Here is a 20,182-nt window from a genome sequence, read left to right on the forward strand (position 1 = left end):
GCCATGCTAAATTGCCCCTTAGTGTCCAAAGATGTGTAGGTTAGGTGGATTGGCCATGCTAAATTGTCCCTTAGTGTCCAAAGATGTGTAGGTTGGGTGGATTGGCCATGCTAAATTGTCCCTTAGTGTCCAAAGATGTGTAGGTTGGGTGGATTGGCCATGCTAAATTGTCCCTTAGTGTCCAAAGATGTGCAGGTTAGGTGGATTGGCCGTGCTAAATTGTCCCTTAGTGTCCAAAGATGTGCAGGTTAGGTGGATTGGCCATGCTAAATTGCCCCTTAGTGTCCAAAGATGTGTAGGTTAGGGTGGATTGGCCATGCTAAATTGCCGCTTAGTGTCCAAAGATGTGTAGGTTAGGTGGATTGGCCATGCTAAATTGCCCCTTAGTGTCCAAAGATGTGTAGGTTAGGGTGGATTGGCCATGCTAAATTGCCGCTTAGTGTCCAAAGATGTGTAGGTTAGGTGGATTGGCCATGCTAAATTGCCCCTTAGTGTCCAAAGATGTGTAGGTTAGGTGGATTGGCCATGCTAAATTGTCCCTTAGTGTCCAAAGATGTGTAGGTTAGGTGGATTGGCCATGCTAAATTGCCGCTTAGTGTCCAAAGATGTGTAGGTTAGGTGGATTGGCCATGCTAAATTGCCGCTTAGTGTCCAAAGATGTGCAGGTTAGGTGGATTGGCCATGCTAAATTGCCCCTTAGTGTCCAAAGATGTGTAGGTTGGGTGGATTGGCCATGCTAAATTGCCCCTTAGTGTCCAAAGATGTGTAGGTTAGGTGGATTGGCCATGCTAAATTGTCCCTTAGTGTCCAAAGATGTGTAGGTTGGGTGGATTGGCCATGCTAAATTGTCCCTTAGTGTCCAAAGATGTGTAGGTTGGGTGGATTGGCCATGCTAAATTGTCCCTTAGTGTCCAAAGATGTGCAGGTTAGGTGGATTGGCCGTGCTAAATTGTCCCTTAGTGTCCAAAGATGTGCAGGTTAGGTGGATTGGCCATGCTAAATTGCCCCTTAGTGTCCAAAGATGTGTAGGTTAGGGTGGATTGGCCATGCTAAATTGCCGCTTAGTGTCCAAAGATGTGTAGGTTAGGTGGATTGGCCATGCTAAATTGCCCCTTAGTGTCCAAAGATGTGTAGGTTAGGGTGGATTGGCCATGCTAAATTGCCGCTTAGTGTCCAAAGATGTGTAGGTTAGGTGGATTGGCCATGCTAAATTGCCCCTTAGTGTCCAAAGATGTGTAGGTTAGGTGGATTGGCCATGCTAAATTGCCCCTTAGTGTCCAAAGATGTGCAGGTTAGGAGGATTGGCCGTGCTAAATTGCCCCTTAGTGTCCAAAGAAGAAACAGTCATCACAACACCACCAACCTTTGCGCCATGGGGGTTGCACGCTCACCTGCATCTCCACCGACTGGTCGACCGTCTTCACCGTCTCTTTGGCTCTCAGCGCCTCCGTCTGGCTGCCCTCAGCGCTGTCCTTCCCCTGCCAGGGATGGAGGAGAAAGTGTGTGAGGGGTCAAGAGTTCAGAAGCCTGAGCAGTAGGCCCAGGACCCAGTCCACAGAATGCGGCCTACCTCGTGAGGGCTCGGAGCTAACCCCTTAGTGTCCTTAGTGTCCAAAGATGTGGAGGTTAGGGTGGATTGGCCGTGCTAAATTGCCCCATAGTGTACAAAGATGTGTAGGTTAGGTGGATTGGCCATGCTAAATTGCCCCTTAGGGTCCAAAGATGTGTAGGTTAGGTGGATTGGCCATGCTAAATTGCCCCTTAGGGTCCAAAGATGTGTAGGTTAGGTGGATTGGCCATGCTAAATTGCCCCTTAGGGTCCAAAGATGTGTAGGTTAGGTGGATTGGCCATGCTAAATTGCCCCTTAGGGTCCAAAGATGTGCAGGTTAGGTGGATTGGCCATGCTAAATTGCCCCTTAGGGTCCAAAGATGTGCAGGTTAGGGGGATTGGCCGTGCTAAATTGTCCCTTAGTGTCCAAAGATGTGTAGGTTAGGTGGATTGGCCATGCTAAATTGTCCCTTAGTGTCCAAAGATGTGCAGGTTAGGTGGATTGGCCATGCTAAATTGCCCCTTAGTGTCCAAAGATGTGCAGGTTGGGTGGATTGGCCATGCTAAATTGTCCCTTAGTGTCCAAAGATGTGTAGGTTAGGGGGATTGGCCATGCTAAATTGTCCCTTAGTGTCCAAAGATGTGTAGGTTAGGTGGATTGGCCATGTTAAATTGTCCCTTAGTGTCCAAAGATGTGTAGGTTAGGGGGATTGGCCATGTTAAATTGTCCCTTAGTGTCCAAAGATGTGTAGGTTAGGTGGATTGGCCATGCTAAATTGTCCCTTAGTGTCCAAAGATGTGTAGGTTAGGTGGATTGGCCATGTTAAATTGTCCCTTAGTGTCCAAAGATGTGTAGGTTAGGGGGATTGGCCATGCTAAATTGTCCCCTTAGTGTCCAAAGATGTGTAGGTTAGGTGGATTGGCCGTGCTAAATTGCCCCTTAGTGTCCAAAGATGTGCAGGTTAGGGGGGATTGGCCGTGCTAAATTGTCCCTTAGTGTCCAAAGATGTGCAGGTTAGTGGGGTAGATACAGGGGGTTGGGTGATGGGACTTGGGTAAGATAAAAAGGAGGGTCGGTGCAGCCTTGATTGGCGGAATGGCCTCCTGTACTGTGATGCTGAGTAAAGATGACTCTGGGCGGCATAATCTGGTCTTGGGACGAGGGCTGTCTTCCTTCTCTGAGGCCTCTGAACGCCGCGGATTTCTGTCGTGCTCCCACCTGACCTTAGGCCCTCGCGCCAGTGTCTTTGCCCTTTGACCCTGCCACGCCCTCTTGCCCCGAGTAACCGACCCCCCCAGCTTGGCCTCCGCGGAAATCACTCACCTGGAGATGGACGTATTCGTGCTCGTCTCCACAGGGCCCTACGCCCTCGTACACGTTGGCGTCCTCGGCAGGCTTTTCCTCGGGCGCGTAGGCCGGGGTTGGCGGCAGCGGCCTGGTCTGGATTCCGGCCTTGCAGCCGGGCTCGGGGACGGGCGGCAGAGGGCGGCGGAAGGTGGGCTGGGACACCCCGGGGACGGGGGGGCCGCGGGGCCTAGCTTGGGCTTGGGCCTGGGCCTGGGCCGCGGGTGCCAGCAGGCAGGCGGAGGCCTCCAGGTGGTGGGAGATACGCCCGGCCACGCCAGCGAACTGGCTCAGGTCCTGCAGGCCCGACAGGCTGCGTCCCCCGCCCCCCCCGGCCTCGGGCCTACGCTGCCAGGCTTCGAGCCTTCGGCCCAGCTCGCCAAGGAGAGCCTGGGCCTCCTCTAAGCCCCGCAGGTGGGTCTCCAGGGCGGGGCAGCAGGGTTGGGAAGCCCGGCAGGCGGTCACCAGCTGGGCCAGGGAGCGCCCCAGGGCCCCGGACGCCTCTGACACCCCGCTGCTGCCGGCCTCGGAAAGATGGCGGCCGCCCAGACCCCGGCTGACAGCCTCCATCAGCCGGGAGATGCCCTCCGTCACCGAGAGGCGAAGGCCGGCCAGCCTCTCGGACAGGGGCTGCGTAGAGATTGTTCCCGGGGACTCCCGCGGTGAGTCGTACACATCTACCGTCAACGGGGGCACCCGGGCGTCCCCTGGCGAGACGTTCCTCCGCAAACCCGTGGGGACGTCATACGTCTCAACCGCTCCGCCCCCCTCCTGGGTCAGCGAGCGAGGGACTTTGTAAATCTGTTGAGGGAATGGAGATAGATACAGATCAGTGCCCCATGTACACGGTTCCCCCATCAAACACTCCCAGGATAGGTACAGCACGGGGTTAGATACAGAGTAAAGCTCCCTCTACACTGTCCCCATCAAACACTCCCAGGACAGGTACAGCACGGGGTTAGATACACAGTAAAGCTGTCTCTACACTGTCCCCCATCAAACACTCCCAGGACAGGTACAGCACGGGGTTAGATACAGAGTAAAGCTCCCTCTACACTGTCCCCCCCATCAAACACTCCCAGGACAGGTACAGCACGGGGTTAGATACAGAGTAAAGCTCCCTCTACACTGTCCCCATCAAACACTCCCAGGACAGGTACAGCACGGGGTTAGATACAGAGTAAAGCTCCCTCTACACTGTCCCCATCAAACACTCCCAGGACAGGGACAGCACGGGGTTAGATACAGAGTAAAGCTTCCTCTACATAGTCCCCATCAAACACTCCCAGGACAGGTACAGCACGGGGCTAGATACAGAGTAAAGCTCCCTCTACACTGTCCCCATCAAACACTCCCAGGACAGGTACAGCACAGGGTTAGATACAGAGTAAAGCTCCCTCTACACTGTCCCCCATCAAACACTCCCAGGACAGGTACAGCACGGGGTTAGATACAGAGTAAAGCTCCCTCTACACGGTTCCCCCATCAAACACTCCCAGGACAGGTGCAGCACGGGGTTAGATACAGAGTAAAGCCCCCTCTACACTGTCCCCCATCAAACACTCCCAGGACAGGAACACCACGGGGTTAGATACAGAGTAAAGCCCCCTCTACACTGTCCCCCATCAAACACTCCCAGGACAGGTACAGCACGGGGTTAGATACAGAGTAAAGCTCCCTCTACACTGTCCCCCATCAAACACTCCCAGGACAGATACAGCACGGGGTTAGATACAGAGTAAAGCTCCCTCTGCACTGTCCCCAACAAACACTCCCAGGACAGGTACAGCACGGGGTTAGATACAGAGTAAAGCTCCCTCTACACTGTCCCCCATCAAACACTCCCAGGACAGGTACAGCACGGGGTTAGATACAGAGTAAAGCCCCCTCTACACTGTCCCCCATCAAACACTCCCAGGACAGGTACAGCACGGGGTTAGATACAGAGTAAAGCTCCCTCTACACTGTCCCCATCAAACACTCCCAGGACAGGTACAGCACGGGGTTAGATACAGAGTAAAGCTCCCTCTACACTGTCCCCCATCAAACACTCCCAGGACAGGTACAGCACGGGGTTAGATACAGAGTAAAGCTCCCTCTACACTGTCCCCATCAAACACTCCCAGGACAGGTATAGCACGGGGTTAGATACAGAGTAAAGCTCCCTCTACACTGTCCCCATCAAACACTCCCAGGACAGGGACAGCACGGGGTTAGATACAGAGTAAAGCTCCCTCTACACTGTCCCCCCATCAAACACTCCCAGGACAGGTACAGCACGGGGTTAGATACAGAGTAATGCTCCCTCTACACTGTCCCCATCAAACACTCCCAGGACAGGTACAGCACGGGGTTAGATACAGAGTAAAGCTCCCTCTACACTGTCCCCATCAAACACTCCCAGGACAGGTACAGCACGGGGTTAGATACAGAGTAAAGCTCCCTCTACACTGTCCCCCATCAAACACTCCCAGGACAGGTACAGCACGGGGTTAGATACAGAGTAATGCTCCCTCTACACTGTCCCCCATCAAAAACTCCCAGGACAGGTACAGCACGGGGTTAGATACAGAGTAAAGCTCCCTCTATACTGTCCCCCATCAAACACTCCCAGGACAGGTACAGCACGGGGTTAGATACAGAGTAAAGCTCCCTCTACACTGTCCCCATCAAACACTCCCAGGACAGGTACAGCACGGGGTTAGATACAGAGTAAAGCTCCCTCTACACTGTCGCCATCAAACACTCCCAGGAGAGGGACAGCACGGGGTTAGATACAGAGTAAAGCTTCCTCTACACTGTCCCCATCAAACACTCCCAGGACAGATACAGCACAGGGTTAGATACAGAGTAAAGCTCCCTCTACACTGTCCCCATCAAACACTCCCAGGACAGGTACAGCACGGGGTTAGATACAGAGTAAAGCCCCCTCTACACTGTCCCCATCAAACACTCCCAGGACAGGGACAGCACGGGGTTAGATACAGAGTAAAGCCCCCTCTACACTGTCCCCATCAAACACTCCCAGGACAGGTTCAGCACGGGGTTAGATACAGAGTAAAGCCCCCTCTGCACTGTCCCCAACAAACACTCCCAGGACAGGTACAGCACGGGGTTAGATACAGAGTAAAGCTCCCTCTACACTGTCCCCCATCAAACACTCCCAGGACAGGTACAGCACGGGGTTCGATACAGAGTAAAGCTCCCTCTACACTGTCCCCCATCAAACACTCCCAGGACAGGTACAGCACGGGGTTAGATACAGAGTAAAGCTCCCTCTACACTGTCCCCCATCAAACACTCCCAGGACAGGTACAGCACGGGGTTAGATACAGAGTAAAGCTCCCTCTACACTGTCCCCATCAAACACACCCAGGACAGGTACAGCACGGGGTTAGATACAGAGTAAAGCTCCCTCTACACTGTCCCCCATCAAACACTCCCAGGACAGGTACAGCACGGGGTTAGATACAGAGTAAAGCTCCCTCTACACTGTCCCCATCAAACACTCCCAGGACAGGTACAGCACGGGGTTAGATACAGAGTAAAGCTCCCTCTACACTGTCCCCATCAAACACTCCCAGGACAGGTACAGCACGGGGTTAGATACAGAGTAAAGCTCCCTCTACACTGTCCCCATCAAACACTCCCAGGACAGGTACAGCACGGGGTTAGATACAGAGTAAAGCTCCCTCTACACTGTCCCCCATCAAACACTCCCAGGACAGGTACAGCACGGGGTTAGATACAGAGGTGTGCTCCCTCTACACTGACCCCTCAAACACTGTTGGTGGGCCGGTGCTGAGGGAGTGCCGCACTGTGGGAGGGTCAGTGCTGAGGGAGCGCCGCACTGTGGGAGGGTCAGTGCTGAGGGAGCGCCGCACTGTGGGAGGGTCAGTACTGAGGGAGCGCCGCACTGTGGGAGGGTCAGTACTGAGGGAGCGCCACACTGTGGGGCGGGTCAGTGCTGACAGAGCGCCGCACTGTGGGAGGGTCAGTACTGAGGGAGCGCCGCACTGTGGGAGGGTCAGTGCTGAGGGAGCGCCGCACTGTGGGAGGGTCAGTGCTGAGGGAGCGCCGCACTGTGGGAGGGTCAGTGCTGAGGGAGCGCCGCACTGTGGGAGGGTCAGTGCTGAGGGAGCGCCGCACTGTGGGGAGGGTCAGTGCTGAGGGAGCGCCGCACTGTGGGGAGGGTCAGTGCTGAGGGAGCGCCGCACTGTGGGAGGGTCAGTGCTGAGGGAGCGCCGCACTGTGGGAGGGTCAGTGCTGAGGGAGCGCCGCACTGTGGGGAGGGTCAGTGCTGAGAGAGCGCCGCACTGTGGGAGTGTCAGTGCCGAGGGAGCGCCGCACTGTGGGAGGGTCAGTGCTGAGGGAGCGCCGCACTGTGGGAGGGTCAGTGCTGAGGGAGCGCCGCACTGTGGGAGGGTCGGTGCTGAGGGAGCGCCGCACTGTGGGAGTGTCAGTGCCGAGGGAGCGCCGCACTGTGGGAGTGTCAGTGCTGAGGGAGCGCCGCACTGTGGGGAGGGTAGGTGCTGAGGGAGCGCCGCACTGTGGGAGGGTCAGTGCTGAGGGAGCGCCGCACTGTGGGAGGGTCAGTGCTGAGGGAGCGCCGCACTGTGGGAGGGTCGGTGCTGAGGGAGCGCCGCACTGTGGGAGGGTCGGTGCTGAGGGAGCGCCGCACTGTGGGAGGGTCAGTGCTGAGGGAGCGCCGCACTGTGGGAGGGTCAGTGCTGAGGGAGCGCCGCACTGTGGGAGGGTCAGTGCCGAGGGAGCGCCGCACTGTGGGAGTGTCAGTGCTGAGGGAGCGCCGCACTGTGGGGAGGGTCAGTGCTGAGGGAGCGCCGCACTGTGGGGAGGGTCAGTGCCTAGGGAGCGGCGCACTGTGGGAGGGTCAGTGCTGAGGGAGCGCCGCACTGTGGGAGGGTCGGTGCTGAGGGAGCGCCGCACTGTGGGAGGGTCAGTGCTGAGGGAGCGCCGCACTGTGGGAGGGTCAGTGCTGAGGGAGCGCCGCACTGTGGGAGGGTCAGTGCTGAGGGAGCGCCGCACTGTGGGAGGGTCAGTGCTGAGGGAGCGCCGCACTGTGGGAGGGTCGGTGCTGAGGGAGCGCCGCACTGTGGGAGGGTCAGTGCTGAGGGAGCGCCGCACTGTGGGAGGGTCAGTGCTGAGGGAGCGCCGCACTGTGGGAGGGTCAGTGCTGAGGGAGCGCCGCACTGTGGGAGGGTCAGTGCTGAGGGAGCGCCGCACTGTGGGAGGGTCAGTGCTGAGGGAGCGCCGCACTGTCCGAGGGCCCTTGTCCCATTGGCTGTCAGTGGGATCTTGCTGTGCACGCATTGACTGATTTTAATGCGTCTCTTACCTCTTGCTGGCCTGTGGGCATGTCTCCATTGCTGTCGCCATGGTGCTGGGGAAGCGCTGGGATGTCCCGGAGGGGTGGGCGTTCTGGAGACCACCCTGAGATCGATGGCCAATGGTAGATCTGCAAGGAAGGGGGAGGGTCGGTCAAATCTGGCGGGCTGAATAATTTCTCCCCCTTCTCCATCTTAAAGGGGCTACCCCCTTATTCTTAAACACAGATCCTCCACGTCCGAGGTTCTCTTACAAGAAAGTTATCTCGGATTGCAACGGGATCTTGATCAATTGGGCCAGTGGGCTGACGAATGGCAGATGGAGTTTAATTTAGATAAACGCGAGGTGATGCATTTTGATCGATCAAACCAGGACAGGACTTACTCAGTTAATGGTAGGGTGTTGGGGAGAGTTACAGAACAAAGAGATCGAGGGGTACATGTTCATAGCTCCTTGAAAGTGGAGTCACAGGTGGACAGAGTGGTGAAGAAGGCATTCGGCATGCTTGGTTTCATCGGTCAGAACATTGAATACAGGAGTTGGGACGTCTTGTTGAAGTTGTACAAGACATTGGTGAGGCCGCACTTGGAATACTGTGTACAGTTCTGGTCACCCGATTACAGAAAGGATATTATTAAACTAGAAAGAGTGCAGAAAAGATTTTCTGATTTTGGTTTGATTTATTATTGTGACATGTATTGGGATACAGTGAAAAGTATTGTTTCTTGCGCGCTATACAGACAAAGCATACCGTTCATAGAGAAGGAAAGGAGAGGGTGCAGAATGTAGTGTTACAGTCATAGCTCGGGTGTAGAGAAAGATCAACTCAGTGCAAGGTAGGTCCATTCAAAAGTCTGACGGAGCAGCTGTTCTTGAGTCGGTCGGTACGTGACCTCAGACTTTTGTATCTTTTTCCCGACGGAAGAAGGTGGAAGAGAGAATGTCCGGGGGCACGTGGGGTCCTTAATTATGCCGGCTGCTTTTCCCCGAGGAAATGTAGGCAGAGTCAATGGATGGGAGGCTGGTTTGCGTGATGGATTGGGCTACATTCACGACCCTTTTGTAGTTCCTTGCGGTCTTGGGCAGAGCAGGAGCCCCAGACCGAGCTGTGATACAACCAGAAAGAATGCTTTCTATGGGGCATCTGTAAAAGTTGGTGAGAGTCATAGCTGACATGCCAAATTTCCTTCGTCTTCTGAGAAAGTAGAGGCGTTGGTGGGACTTTAACTACTTACTCAGTTAATGGTAGGGCGTTGGGGAGAGTTACAGAACAAAGAGATCTAGGGGTACAGGTTCATAGCTCCTTGAAAGTGGAGTCACAGGTGGACAGAGTGGTGAAGAAGGCATTCGGCATGCTTGGTTTCATCGGTCAGAACATTGAATACAGGAGTTGGGACGTCTTGTTGAAGTTGTACAAGACATTGGTAAGGCCACACTTGGAATACTGTGTGCAGTTCTGGTCACCCTATTATAGAAAGGATATTATTAAATAGAATAATAGAAAGAGTGCAGAAAAGATTAACTCGGATGCTACCGGGCCTTGATGGATTGAATCATAAGGAGAGGCTGGATAGACTGGGACTTTTTTCTCTGGAGCGTAGGAGGCTGAGGGGTGATCTTATAGAGGTCTATAAAATAATGAGGGGCACAGATCAGCTAGATAGTCAATATCTTTTCCCAAAGGTAGGGGAGTCTAAAACTAGAGGGCATAGGTTTAAGGTGAGAGGGGAGAGATACAAAAGGGTCCAGAGGGCAATTTTGTTCACACAGAGGGTGGTGAGTGTCTGGAACAAGCTGCCAGAGGCAGTAGTAGAGGCGGGTACAATTTTGTCTTTTAAAAAGCGTTTAGACAGTTACATGGGTACGATGGGGATAGAGGGATATGGGCGAACTGCGGGCAATTGGGACTAGCTTGGGGGTTTAAAATAAAGGGGCGGCATGGACAAGTTGGGTCGAAGGGCCTGTTTCCATGCTGTAAACCTCTCTGACTCTAAGAAGGAACATCCTCTCCATGTCCATCCTGTCTGTTCCCCCCTCAGGATCTCAGGTCGCTTCTTACTTTGCTAAACCCCAGCGGGTCCAAGTCTAACATCGCCAACCCTTCCTCATCCGACAACTCGCCCATTCGTGGTATTACTTTATCAAACCTGCCCTGAACCTGCTTCTAACACATTCACAACTTCCCTTCAATAAGGGGACCGTGACTGTACACAACACTCCAGACGTGGTCACACCGATCCCCTGTAGAACATCCCCCTGTCTACATCAACGGGGACAAAGTAGAAAGGGTCGAGAGCTTCAGGTTTTTAGGTGTCCAGATCACCAACAACCTGTCCTGGACCCCCCCCCGAATAAGACCATCAGACATAGGAGCAGAATGAGGCCACTCGGCCCATCGAGTCTGCTCCGCCATTCAATCATGGCTGATATTTTTCCCATCCCCATTCTCCTGCCTTTTCCCCATAACCCCTGATCCCCTTATTGATCAAGAACCGATCTATCTCTGTCTTAAAGACACTCAATGACCCGGCCTCCACAGCCTTCTGCGGCAAAGAGTTCCACACATTCACCACTCTCTGGCTGAAGAAATTCCTCCTCATCTCTGTTTTAAAGGATCGTCCCTTTAGCCTGAGGTTGTGCCCTCTGGTTCTAGTTTTTCCTACTAGTGGAAACATCCTCTCCACGTCCACTCTATTCAGGCCTCGCAGTATCCTGTAAGTTTCAATAAGATCCCCCCCTCATCCTTCTAAACTCCAACGAGTACAGACCCAGAGTCCTCAACCGTTCCTCACACGACAAGCTCTTCATTCCAGGGATCATTCTTGTGAACTTCCTCTGGACCCTTTCCAAGGCCAGCACATCCTTCCTTAGATACGGGGCCCAAAACTGCTCACAATACTCCAAATGGGGTCTGACCAGAGCTTTATACAGCCTCAGAAGTCCATCCCTGCTCTTGTATTCTAGCCCTCTCGACACGATAGTTAAGAAAGCCCCACCAACGCCTCTACTTTCTCAGAAGACTAAGGAAATTTGGCATGTCAGCTACGACTCTCACCAACTTTTACAGATGCCCCATAGAAAGCATTCTTTCTGGTTGTATCACAGCTCGGTCTGGGGCTCCTGCTCTGCCCAAGACCGCAAGGAACTACAAAAGGGTCGTGAATGTAGCCCAATCCATCACGCAAACCAGCCTCCCATCCATTGACTCTGTCTACACTTCCCGCTGCCTCGGGGAAAAGAAGCCGGCATAATTAAAGGACCCCCCCCACGCACCCCGGACATTCTCTCTTCCACCTTCTTCCGTCGGGGGAAAAAGATACAAAAGTCTGAGGTCACGTACCGACCGACTCAAGAACAGCTTCTTCCCTGCTGCTGTCAGACTTTTGAATGGACCGACCTCGCATTAAGTTGATCTTTCTCTACACCCTAGCTGTGACTGTAACACTACATTCTGCACCCTCTCCTTTCCTTCTCTATGAACGGTATGCTTTGTCTGTCTAGCGCGCCAGAAACTATACCTTTCACTGTATGTTAATACATGTGATAATAATAAATCAAATCAAGACAACTCGCCGAACCTGGTGTTAATCTATGATACGGTAGCACAGTGGTTAGCGCTGCTGCCTCACAGCGCCAGGGACCCGGGTTCGATTCCCGGCTCGGGTCACAGTCTGTGCGAATTCTGCACATTCTACCCGTGTCTGCGTGGGTTTCCTCCGGGTGCTCCAGTTTCCTCCCACGGTCCAAAGATATGCAGGTTAGGTGGATTGGCCATGCTAAATTGTCCCTCAGTGTCCAAAGATGTGCAGGTTAGGTGGATTGGCCATGGTAAATTGCCCCTTAGTGTCCAAAGATGTGTAGGTTAGGGTGGATTGGCCATGCTAAATTGTCCCTTAGTGTCCAAAGATGTTCCGGATTAGGTGGATTGGCCATGCTAAATTGCCCCTTAGTGTCCAAAGATGTGTCGGTTAGGTGGATTGGCCATGCTAAATTGTCCCTTAGTGTCCAAAGATGTGTAGGTTAGGTGGATTGGCCATGCTAAATTGTCCCCTTAGTGTCCAAAGATGTGCAGGTTAGGTGGATTGGCCATGCTAAATTGCCCCTTAGTGTCCAAAGATGTGTAGGTTAGGTGGATTGGCCATGCTAAATTGTCCCTTAGTGTCCAAAGATGTGTAGGTTAGGTGGATTGGCCATGCTAAATTGTCCCCTTAGTGTCCAAAGATGTGCAGGTTAGGTGGATTGGCCATGCTAAATTGCCCCTTAGTGTCCAAAGATGTGTAGGTTAGATGGATTGGCCATGCTAAATTGCCCCTTAGTGTCCAAAGATGTGTAGGTTAGATGGATTGGCCATGCTAAATTGCCCCTTAGTGTCCAAAGATGTGCAGGTTAGGTGGATTGGCCATGCTAAATTGGCCCTTAGTGTCCAGAGAAGTGTAGGTTAGGTGGATTGGCCATGCTAAATTGCCCCTAAGTGTCCAGAGAAGTGTACAGTCGAGCAGTGAGTGTGGCCCATCTACTGAGATACAGGGACGGGTGTGAGTCGGAGGGAGTTTGAGGGAGGGTCACACCCTGTCTTACCTCCTCAGCCCCTCTCTCAGGGCGACCTGCCAGAGTCGGGACATTGTAGATGACCGAATCGGGGACTGCGTACTCATTCTCTGTCGCAGGTTCTGGGAAATCCGAACCGGAGACTCTCGCCTGTTCCGGGAGGACAGGCACCTGTGTGCGGGAAAGAAAACGGCACAAAATGATGAAACAGCCAGGGTGAGACATCGAGAAGATCCCCCTCTACACTGTCCCCATCAAACACTCCCAGGACAGGTACAGCACGGGGTTAGATACAGAGTAAAGCTCCCTCTGCACTGTCCCCCATCAAACACTCCCAGGACAGGGACAGCACGGGGTTAGATACAGAGTAAAGCTCCCTCTACACTGTCCCCCCATCAAACACTCCCAGGACAGGTACAGCACGGGGTGAGATACAGGGTAAAGCTCCCTCTACACAGTCCCCCCATCAAACACTCCCAGGACAGGTACAGCACGGGGTTAGATACAGAGTAAAGCTCCCTCTACACTGTCCCCATCAAACACTCCCAGGACAGGTACAGCACGGGGTTAGATACAGAGTAAAGCTCCCTCTACACTGTCCCCCATCAAACACTCCCAGGACAGGTACAGCACGGGGTTAGATACAGAGTAAAGCTCCCTCTACACTGTCCCCCATCAAACACTCCCAGGACAGGTACAGCACGGGGTTAGATACAGAGTAAAGCTCCCTCTACACTGTCCCCATCAAACACTCCCAGGACAGGTACAGCACGGGGTTAGATACAGAGTAAAGCTCCCTCTACACTGTCCCCATCAAACACTCCCAGGACAGGTACAGCACGGGGTTAGATACAGAGTAAAGCTCCCTCTACACTGTCCCCATCAAACACTCCCAGGACAGGTACAGCACGGGGTTAGATACAGAGTAAAGCTCCCTCTACACTGTCCCCCATCAAACACTCCCAGGACAGGTACAGCACGGGGTTAGATACAGAGTAAAGCTCCCTCTACACTGTCCCCATCAAACACTCCCAGGACAGGTACAGCACGGGGTTAGATACAGAGTAAAGCTCCCTCTACACTGTCCCCATCAAACACTCCCAAGACAGGTACAGCACGGGGTTAGATACAGAGTAAAGCTCCCTCTACACTGTCCCCATCAAACACTCCCAGGACAGGTACAGCACGGGGTTAGATACAGAGTAAAGCTCCCTCTACACTGTCCCCCATCAAACACTCCCAGGACAGGTACAGCACGGGGTTAGATACAGAGTAAAGCTCCCTCTACACTGTCCCCCATCAAACACTCCCAGGACAGGTACAGCACGGGGTTAGATACAGAGTAAAGCTCCCTCTACACTGTCCCCCATCAAACACTCCCAGGACAGGTACAGCACGGGGTTAGATACAGAGTAAAGCTCCCTCTACACTGTCCCCATCAAACACACCCAGGACAGGTACAGCACGGGGTTAGATACAGAGTAAAGCTCCCTCTACACTGTCCCCCATCAAACACTCCCAGGACAGGTACAGCATGGGGTTAGATACAGAGTAAAGCTCCCTCTACACTGTCCCCCATCAAACACTCCCAGGACAGGTACAGCACGGGGTTAGATACAGAGTAAAGCTCCCTCTACACTGTCCCCCATCAAACACTCCCAGGACAGGTACAGCACGGGGTTAGATACAGAGTAAAGCTCCCTCTACACTGTCCCCCATCAAACACTCCCAGGACAGGTACAGCACGGGGTTAGATACAGAGTAAAGCTCCCTCTACACTGTCCCCATCAAACACACCCAGGACAGGTACAGCACGGGGTTAGATACAGAGTAAAGCTCCCTCTACACTGTCCCCCATCAAACACTCCCAGGACAGGTACAGCATGGGGTTAGATACAGAGTAAAGCTCCCTCTACACTGTCCCCCATCAAACACTCCCAGGACAGGTACAGCACGGGGTTAGATACAGAGTAAAGCCCCCTCTACACTGTCCCCCATCAAACACTCCCAGGACAGGTACAGCACGGGGTTAGATACAGAGTAAAGCCCCCTCTACACTGTCCCCATCAAACACTCCCAGGACAGGTACAGCACGGGGTTAGATACAGAGTAAAGCTCCCTCTACACTGTCCCCCATCAAACACTCCCAGGACAGGTACAGCACGGGGTTAGATACAGAGTAAAGCTCCCTCTACACTGTCCCCATCAAACACTCCCAGGACAGGTACAGCACGGGGTTAGATACAGAGTAAAGCTCCCTCTACACTGTCCCCATCAAACACACCCAGGACAGGTACAGCACGGGGTTAGATACAGAGTAAAGCTCCCTCTACACTGTCCCCCATCAAACACTCCCAGGACAGGTACAGCACGGGGTTAGATACAGAGTAAAGCTCCCTCTACACTGTCCCCCCATCAAACACTCCCAGGACAGGGACAGCACGGGGCTAGATACAGAGTAAAGCTCCCTCTACACTGTCCCCATCAAACACTCCCAGGGCAGGTACAGCACGGGGTTAGATACAGAGTAAAGCTCCCTCTACACTGTCCCCCATCAAACACTCCCAGGACAGGGACAGCCCGGGGTTAGATACAGAGTAAAGCTCCCTCTACACTGTCCCCCATCAAACACTCCCAGGACAGGTACAGCACGGGGTTAGATACAGAGTAAAGCTCCCTCTACACTGTCCCCCATCAAACACTCCCAGGACAGGTACAGCACGGGGTTAGATACAGAGTAAAGCTCCCTCTACACTGTCCCCCATCAAACACTCCCAGGACAGGTACAGCATGGGGTTAGATACAGAGTAAAGCTCCCTCTACACTGTCCCCCATCAAACACTCCCAGGACAGGTACAGCACGGGGTTAGATACAGAGTAAAGCCCCCTCTACACTGTCCCCCATCAAACACTCCCAGGACAGGTACAGCACGGGGTTAGATACAGAGTAAAGCCCCCTCTACACTGTCCCCATCAAACACTCCCAGGACAGGTACAGCACGGGGTTAGATACAGAGTAAAGCTCCCTCTACACTGTCCCCCATCAAACACTCCCAGGACAGGTACAGCACGGGGTTAGATACAGAGTAAAGCTCCCTCTACACTGTCCCCCATCAAACACTCCCAGGACAGGTACAGCACGGGGTTAGATACAGAGTAAAGCTCCCTCTACACTGTCCCCCATCAAACACTCCCAGGACAGGTACAGCACGGGGTTAGATACAGAGTAAAGCTCCCTCGACACTGTCCCCATCAAACACTCCCAGGACAGGTACAGCACGGGGTTAGATACAGAGTAAAGCTCCCTCTACACTGTCCCCATCAAACACTCCCAGGACAGGTACAGCACGGGGTTAGATACAGAGTAAAGCTCCCTCTACACTGTCCCCCATCAAACACTCCCAGGACAGGGACAGCACGGGGTTAGATACAGAGTAAAGCTCCCTCTACACTGTCCCCCATCAAACACTCCCAGGACAGGTCCAACACGGGGTTAGATACAGAGTAAAGCTCCCTCTACACTGTCCCCCATCAAACACTCCCAGGACAGGTACAGCACGGGGTTAGATACAGAGTAAAGCTCCCTCTACACTGTCCCCATCAAACACTCCCAGGACAGGTACAGCACGGGGTTAGATACAGAGTAAAGCTCCCTCTACACTGTCCCCCATCAAACACTCCCAGGACAGGTACAGCACGGGGTTGGATACAGAGTAAAGCTCCCTCTACACTGTCCCCATCAAACACACCCACGACAGGTACAGCACGGGTTTAGATACAGAGTAAAGCTCCCTCTACACTGTCCCCCATCAAACACTCCCAGGACAGGTACAGCATGGGGTTAGATACAGAGTAAAGCTCCCTCTACACTGTCCCCATCAAACACTCCCAGGACAGGTACAGCACGGGGTTAGATACAGAGTAAAGCCCCCTCTACACTGTCCCCCATCAAACACTCCCAGGACAGGTACAGCACGGGGTTAGATACAGAGTAAAGCCCCCTCTACACTGTCCCCATCAAACACTCCCAGGACAGATACAGCACGGGGTTAGATACAGAGTAAAGCTCCCTCTACACTGTCCCCATCAAACACTCCCAGGGCAGGTACAGCACGGGGTTAGATACAGAGTAAAGCTCCCTCTACACTGTCCCCCATCAAACACTCCCAGGACAGGTACAGCACGGGGTTAGATACAGAGTAAAGCTCCCTCTACACTGTCCCCATCAAACACTCCCAGGGCAGGTACAGCACGGGGTTAGATACAGAGTAAAGCTCCCTCTACACTGTCCCCCATCAAACACTCCCAGGACAGGGACAGCCCGGGGTTAGATACAGAGTAAAGCTCCCTCTACACTGTCCCCCATCAAACACTCCCAGGACAGGTACAGCACGGGGTTAGATACAGAGTAAAGCTCCCTCTACACTGTCCCCATCAAACACTCCCAGGACAGGTACAGCACGGGGTTAGATACAGAGTAATGCTCCCTCTACACTGTCCCCCATCAAACACTCCCAGGACAGGTACAGCATGGGGTTAGATACAGAGTAAAGCTCCCTCTACACTGTCCCCCATCAAACACTCCCAGGACAGGTACAGCACGGGGTTAGATACAGAGTAAAGCCCCCTCTACACTGTCCCCCATCAAACACTCCCAGGACAGGTACAGCACGGGGTTAGATACAGAGTAAAGCCCCCTCTACACTGTCCCCATCAAACACTCCCAGGACAGGTACAGCACGGGGTTAGATACAGAGTAAAGCTCCCTCTACACTGTCCCCCATCAAACACTCCCAGGACAGGTACAGCACGGGGTTAGATACAGAGTAAAGCTCCCTCTACACTGTCCCCATCAAACACTCCCAGGACAGGTACAGCACGGGGTTAGATACAGAGTAAAGCTCCCTCTACACTGTCCCCATCAAACACACCCAGGACAGGTACAGCACGGGGTTAGATACAGAGTAAAGCTCCCTCTACACTGTCCCCCATCAAACACTCCCAGGACAGGTACAGCACGGGGTTAGATACAGAGTAAAGCTCCCTCTACACTGTCCCCCCATCAAACAGTCCCAGGACAGGGACAGCACGGGGTTAGATACAGAGTAAAGCTCCCTCTACACTGTCCCCATCAAACACTCCCAGGGCAGGTACAGCACGGGGTTAGATACAGAGTTAAGCTCCCTCTACATTGTCCCCCATCAAACACTCCCAGGACAGGGACAGCCCGGGGTTAGATACAGAGTAAAGCTCCCTCTACACTGTCCCCCATCAAACACTCCCAGGACAGGTACAGCACGGGGTTAGATACAGGGTAAAGCTCCCTCTACACTGTCCCCATCAAACACTCCCAGGACAGGTACAGCACGGGGTTAGATACAGAGTAAAGCTCCCTCTACACTGTCCCCCATCAAACACTCCCAGGACAGGTACAGCACGGGGTTAGATACAGAGTAAAGCTCCCTCTACACTGTCCCCCCATCAAACACTCCCAGGACAGGTACAGCACGGGGTTAGATACAGAGTAAAGCTCCCTCTACACTGTCCCCCATCAAACACTCCCAGGACAGGTACAGCACGGGGTTAGATACAGAGTAAAGCTCCCTCTACACTGTCCCCCATCAAACACTCCCAGGACAGGTACAGCACGGGGTTAGATACAGAGTAAAGCTCCCTCTACACTGTCCCCCATCAAACACTCCCAGGACAGGTACAGCATGGGGTTAGATACAGAGTAAAGCTCCCTCTACACTGTCCCCCATCAAACACTCCCAGGACAGGTACAGCACGGGGTTAGATACAGAGTAAAGCTCCCTCTACACTGTCCCCCATCAAACACTCCCAGGACAGGTACAGCACGGGGTTAGATACAGAGTAAAGCTCCCTCTACACTGTCCCCCATCAAACACTCCCAGGACAGGTACAGCACGGGGTTAGATACAGAGTAAAGCTCCCTCTACACTGTCCCCATCAAACACACCCAGGACAGGTACAGCACGGGGTTAGATACAGAGTAAAGCTCCCTCTACACTGTCCCCCATCAAACACTCCCAGGACAGGTACAGCATGGGGTTAGATACAGAGTAAAGCTCCCTCTACACTGTCCCCCATCAAACACTCCCAGGACAGGTACAGCACGGGGTTAGATACAGAGTAAAGCCCCCTCTACACTGTCCCCCATCAAACACTCCCAGGACAGGTACAGCACGGGGTTAGATACAGAGTAAAGCCCCCTCTACACTGTCCCCATCAAACACTCCCAGGACAGGTACAGCACGGGGTTAGATACAGAGTAAAGCTCCCTCTACACTGTCCCCCATCAAACACTCCCAGGACAGGTACAGCACGGGGTTAGATACAGAGTAAAGCTCCCTCTACACTGTCCCCCATCAAACACTCCCAGGACAGGTACAGCACGGGGTTAGATACAGAGTAAAGCTCCCTCTACACTGTCCCCCATCAAACACACCCAGGACAGGTACAGCACGGGGTTAGATACAGAGTAAAGCTCCCTCTACACTGTCCCCCATCAAACACTCCCAGGACAGGTACAGCACGGGGTTAGATACAGAGTAAAGCTCCCTCTACACTGTCCCCCCATCAAACACTCCCAGGACAGGGACAGCACGGGGCTAGATACAGAGTAAAGCTCCCTCTACACTGTCCCCCATCAAACACTCCCAGGGCAGGTACAGCACGGGGTTAGATACAGAGTAAAGCTCCCTCTACACTGTCCCCCATCAAACACTCCCAGGACAGGGACAGCCCGGGGTTAGATACAGAGTAAAGCTCCCTCTACACTGTCCCCCATCAAACACTCCCAGGACAGGTACAGCACGGGGTTAGATACAGAGTAAAGCTCCCTCTACACTGTCCCCCATCAAACACTCCCAGGACAGGTACAGCACGGGGTTAGATACAGAGTAAAGCTCCCTCTACACTGTCCCCCATCAAACACTCCCAGGACAGGTACAGCATGGGGTTAGATACAGAGTAAAGCTCCCTCTACACTGTCCCCCATCAAACACTCCCAGGACAGGTACAGCACGGGGTTAGATACAGAGTAAAGCCCCCTCTACACTGTCCCCCATCAAACACTCCCAGGACAGGTACAGCACGGGGTTAGATACAGAGTAAAGCCCCCTCTACACTGTCCCCCATCAAACACTCCCAGGACAGGTACAGCACGGGGTTAGATACAGAGTAAAGCTCCCTCTACACTGTCCCCCATCAAACACTCCCAGGACAGGTACAGCACGGGGTTAGATACAGAGTAAAGCTCCCTCTACACTGTCCCCCATCAAACACTCCCAGGACAGGTACAGCACGGGGTTAGATACAGAGTAAAGCTCCCTCTACACTGTCCCCCATCAAACACTCCCAGGACAGGTAC

The 20,182-nt window shown here is 53.5% G+C and overlaps 1 protein-coding gene across 1 annotated transcript; it reads right to left on the minus strand.

Moving 5' to 3' along the window:
- Window positions 1–1,391: 1,391 nt before the first annotated feature.
- On the minus strand, window positions 1,392–12,960 carry LOC144490685 (uncharacterized; the record flags this gene model as incomplete). Its single annotated transcript, XM_078208387.1, has 4 exons — window positions 1,392–1,478; window positions 2,875–3,696; window positions 8,252–8,371; window positions 12,820–12,960. Coding segments are annotated over 4 exons (1,170 nt in total), but the record flags the coding sequence as incomplete, so codon positions are not given.
- Between the last annotated feature and the right edge of the window lie 7,222 nt (window positions 12,961–20,182).

This window comes from Mustelus asterias, unplaced genomic scaffold (assembly GCF_964213995.1).
Source record: "Mustelus asterias unplaced genomic scaffold, sMusAst1.hap1.1 HAP1_SCAFFOLD_3611, whole genome shotgun sequence".
NCBI lineage: Eukaryota > Metazoa > Chordata > Chondrichthyes > Carcharhiniformes > Triakidae > Mustelus > Mustelus asterias.